We start from the raw sequence: 4,921 nt of genomic DNA, 5'->3' as shown, positions 1-4,921 counted from the left end.
GCGCGTTATTACCAGGGGGGGAGTAAGCCTGTCATCTACGAACAAATCAAGCCTACCTAAAATGTATTATCCGGGCCTCGCCGCTTGGGAAAGGCGGGCCACCCCGTTTGGAAAGTGTAACATTTTTTAACTGGAATCTTGTAGGATATTGGTTAATCTACACTACTGCTGACTAACGAAAAAATTGTGGGATTGTTTATTTACATTTGCTTCATACTACATGCAGAGGAGGCGCGATGCACCGCATATTACCCCCCTGGTTATTACAAAGGAAACTGTCTACACATACGTCGGTTTGAAAAAGGACCCGAGAAATGTCTGATGCGAGTTAAACTTATTTATTTTTCATTGGGGGAATGACTGATGAATAAAGAACAGCTGCCTTTCAAACAAAAATAAAAACAGTGAAAATTTCTCAGATTTTGCATGGAAATTAGCTGTGAAGGTATTTTAAACTATTCTAAAAACTACGCAAATTTTCCGGTAAGTAACATTAATGATTATAAAATCATAAATGGTGTCCACAATTCCTTTGTATGGTGCTTTTCTATATGTAGACTGCAGCTGCTGGTGGAAAAATCAATTTCAGAGTGTTGGTCGAGTAGGAAGAAAGGTTGAAGAAAATTACGCAAAAAGAAAATGTCGTTTCGGCTTCTGACGACTCGCATTTACAAACATGGTCGATTGCTGGTCCAGAGCTACTTCAAGCGAGACATTCACGTCAACATTTTGGACCAGGGTCGCAATCGGAGCATTCCCAGCGAATTCAAAGCTGGCGGAGCGCTCAACCGGCAGGAACTGAATCAGCATCTCCGGACCAACAGCTTCCTACGTTTCGGCAGCCAAGCCCGGCGCCTCTTTGTTGATAATGTGCTAAACCGGGTGACTAATCCTTTCTCGGCTGAGCTACGCCAGCAAGCTGCTAAACGGTAATGGAGCTTGACCTTGAAAAGCAAGTAGCAGATCAATAGAAATCTCATTCGTTTCAGGCTTATGTTTGGCGATTCAACGCCGTTCTTTGCTTTGGTAGGAGTTAGCCTAGCCTCTGGAGATGGAATGCTTACCAAGGATGACGAGCTGGAAGCTGTTTGCTGGGAAATTCGGGTATGTATCGTAAATAGAAAAATCTATAATTTGTATAAAACCAGTCGAATAAGGGAAATTAAACCGGATCAGTTGCCGGATAGATAATTATGTTTTCCATCTGTTACAGAACGCGGTATCTAAATTTCAAACCAAAGCTGGTGAGCAGGACATAGAAAAACGTCTAGATGAAGACCTCGGTCTGGATACTTTGAATATTGGACCACCACTGGCTAAGGGATGTTCAGCTGTAGTCTACGCAGCAGCGCTTAAGGATGAAAACGAATCTAACGATATGAACACCAGTGTCCCAAGTGCTTCTGCAGAACACATTGAGCCGAGTGTTGAACCTGAACAGCTGCTTTCTCCAACGCAGAACATGGGACGATTCATTCACAACTTTGGTGGTAGCCTAGACAATCTGCATGGCGGGGGTTTTAGCGAAAGCCCTCGTTACAGTGCGACCACACCTTTGCAACGTAATCTGCAGGATATGGGCATTGACGGTCTCAGGCAAGTGCTCGGACAGGATGACGAGCAGCCAAAAACCGAGACACAATCTATCCGAGAAACGAAACGAGGTCGGGTTCGGTTTGAAAGCGAGAGCGTAGCAAGCCGACGATCCCGACTGTTATCCGATGCAGTTGACGAATACCTATATGTACGGTCCGGCGATAGTGATTTGATTGCTACGGTATGCGCACATCAATGATACTATCTTGACTTAATCTGACTGCGCTTCTACCATTTTAGCTTCATGATTATAACATGGATGCAACTATGGAAGAATACCCACTTGCCCTGAAAATGTTATTCAACTACGATATCCAAAGTAATGCTATGGCAATTCTGAAGGCAATGTACAAAGAGACAGTGCCGGCAAAAAGAAGAAATCCAGCGGAAACGGAAAATTGGGAAAAATCGTGAGTAGAATCAATTTATTTGAACATTTGAGTACCTTTTTACAGTTCAACAAGGGGAAAAAGTCCATTATTCTTATCATTCCAATACTTTTTTTCAGACTAATGGAAAGAACAGCCTTCCTACCTCCCCACCCGAACGTGGTCGAAATGTACGGAGTTTTTTGTGATCAAATCCCTGATTTGCATATGTCTTCTTCGCTTTATCCAATGGCGTTGCCACCCCGCATAAACCCCCACGGCTACGGCCGTAATATGAGCCTATTTCTGCTGATGAAACGCTACAACTGTAGTCTACATGACTACCTTTCCCAGACGTCATCCCTTGATCTTAGAACACGCATCCTACTGTTTGCACAATTGCTGGAAGCGGTCGCACATCTGAACCGCTATGGAGTGGCCCATCGCGATCTGAAAAGTGACAACATCTTAATCGAAGTACGACCAAACATGCCACCGAACTTGGTCCTGTCGGACTTTGGTTGTTGTATTGCGGACAAGTCCTATGGTCTGCAGCTGCCGTATTCTTCCGAGGAAATCGACAAAGGAGGCAACACTGCTCTGATGGCACCGGAAATAATCAACAAGCAACCCGGGACTTTTTCTGTGCTAAATTATACCAAGTCCGACTTGTGGGCGTGTGGAGCCATCGCTTACGAAATCTTCGGTTCCAATAACCCATTTTACGGTGGAAAGGTAGGGTACAGTTATTGGAGGGGTTTTTAAATGTGTTTGAAATGGTTTTTCTTCTTTCAGAACGATCCGAGCACTTTGAAAAATGTTAGCTATAAAGATAATCAGCTTCCTCAAATGCATGAGAGCGTACCGCAGGTTGTACAGAAGTTAGTTGAGAACATGCTGCGTAGGAATCCAAACGAGGTATGTAATAAAACAGTTTTTATATAACTGCAGCTGCATCTCGCCTGGAAAAACCCCTTATAATAATAAACCCACGCTCACTTGGCGTCTTCGAAAGAAAATTGCTCCCTACCACCTATAGTAGGGTACATGGGCTACGTCGCGTTTGCCAAACACACCTCAATTATTTTGCCGACCTCAGCAAAATTTTCGCCGAGATTCTAACAGCCGAGATCTCGGTTATCTTGTTTTACCAAGATTAGGTAATTCATATGAGGTACCCCGGCACGGAAAATGCTGGGTAAAGCTTACCATTGGTACTTCGCTTACCTGAAGGAATAAAAAAGACCCCACCTTACGGTCCTTTGCCTCTTATCCAGCAACTCCTATCCCTACCTTCTCGTGGTGCTGGTCGGGATATGAGTGGGGGTAAGCAACCCCGATGGGAACTATGGTCGTATACGAGTGCTGATCACTTGATACTGCAACACTTCCCTCATGAATCAATCTGAATACTGCAATCAACAGACTCATATGAAAGCTTTTCCAGCCAGTACTCAAACTAATCCACGAAAAAAATGCTACCTTACCTGGATCCCTTGGAAAAGTTAAACGAGAAAAATCGTGATTGAAATGGAGGTAAACATTGTTATTGTTTATCATTTCAGCACTACCAGGGGAAACTTGGCCAGTGCCCAGTACACTTTTTTTCGCTTCCGACAAACAATTACCTACCATAGTTTGTGATATTTCAACGGATTTTTTTCTTATTGGGAATTCTGAAAAGGGTGTGACTAAGTGCCTAAGTGCCTAACAATATACAATTTGTCATCAACTGAGATTGTTACTGACAAACGCACCAAGCAACAAGGTTTTATCAGAACACAACACGAACACAATATGTCAAAAATCATGTGCCTTGCGACGAGAATACGACGCTATTTTTCCTTTAAATCAGATACTATTGCGAGAAGATTGAAAAAATCGAACCGGGGTCCGACGGTCGACTGTCCTTTACCGTCAGTTCTGTTGTATAATCATATATAATTATCGTATAATGTTCTGTGGAATTGATCTTTACCATATAAACTGTCTTTGTTACAATTCTGAGCTCAATCGGCCATACCGAAACAATTTCCTGAACAAAAGAGTAACGGAGTTGTATCCTCCTAGGTATTTCAGTTAAAACAAATTCAGCTTATGCACCAAGCGATTGAGCTGAAATTTTCAGAGATTGATTTTCTCACTCAAGCGACAATCCTTGAGGATTCGACAACACTGTTTTTTTTTCTCCCCATACAAGGTTGGGCCAGTCTATTGGGCGTGTTGGATGCATTCTTGTTTGAATATTAAAGCTAACGGCATTGCTAGCATCTCCGCACAACGCCCAACAATAAGAAAGGGATTACACACGATGATGAGAAGACTTAGACCAATACTAATCCTAGCTGCAGCCTATATTACCAATTAGACTCCAAAGTATTTTCATATTAAAAATTTACATCAAATTTACTTTAATTTTGCATTTTGTTCTATTCACAGCGGCTCAGTCCTGATGTAGCGGCTAATGTGATGCAGCTTTTCTTGTGGTCTCCATCATCTTGGATGAAGTCCAGCTTCAGCCCGTCCAGCAGCGAGATACTCCAATGGTTGCTAAGTTTGACAACGAAAATTCTGTGCGAGGGTCGCCTTCAGCCGGATATCGAAACCATGGGTCGCCGAACCTACACGGAGTATTTGCTGATATCTAGCTTTTTGGCACGTGCCCGCATTCAGCGCATCAAACGTGCGCTGGACTGGATCCATGCCGAACAATAGACCCGATAGTGTGAAGTGATATTACATTTTATTGTACAGTGTTATTTAGACTTATGAGATTTGTATATTTATGTGCTAATTAAAACCCTCTATCTAAACATCCACTAAGAGAAATGATCTGTAATTGAGGAAAATGTTTGATTTTGCGTTCAATTGTATGCAGCAAATTGAAGATTTATATTTGAAACTTATTGTTATTAATCATAATATACATAAATCAATAACGCTAACCACAAAAAGTA

The 4,921-nt window shown here is 42.3% G+C and overlaps 1 protein-coding gene across 1 annotated transcript; it reads left to right on the top strand.

Annotated features, from left to right (window-relative positions):
* Positions 1-323: 323 nt before the first annotated feature.
* Positions 324-4,921, top strand: LOC134223406 (serine/threonine-protein kinase Pink1, mitochondrial). The gene is made up of 8 exons (XM_062702542.1): positions 324-483; positions 558-929; positions 990-1,104; positions 1,214-1,777; positions 1,837-2,006; positions 2,105-2,699; positions 2,760-2,882; positions 4,404-4,921. The coding sequence occupies exons 2-8, from the start codon at positions 640-642 to the stop codon at positions 4,677-4,679; spliced, it is 2,133 nt and encodes a 710-aa protein (XP_062558526.1). The 5' UTR covers positions 324-483; positions 558-639; the 3' UTR covers positions 4,680-4,921.

Source organism: Armigeres subalbatus, chromosome 3 (genome assembly GCF_024139115.2).
Source record: "Armigeres subalbatus isolate Guangzhou_Male chromosome 3, GZ_Asu_2, whole genome shotgun sequence".
In the NCBI taxonomy this organism is placed as follows: Eukaryota; Metazoa; Arthropoda; class Insecta; order Diptera; family Culicidae; genus Armigeres; species Armigeres subalbatus.
Note: the sequence above shows the minus strand (reverse complement) of the source record. Positions and strands in the feature narration are given on the sequence as shown.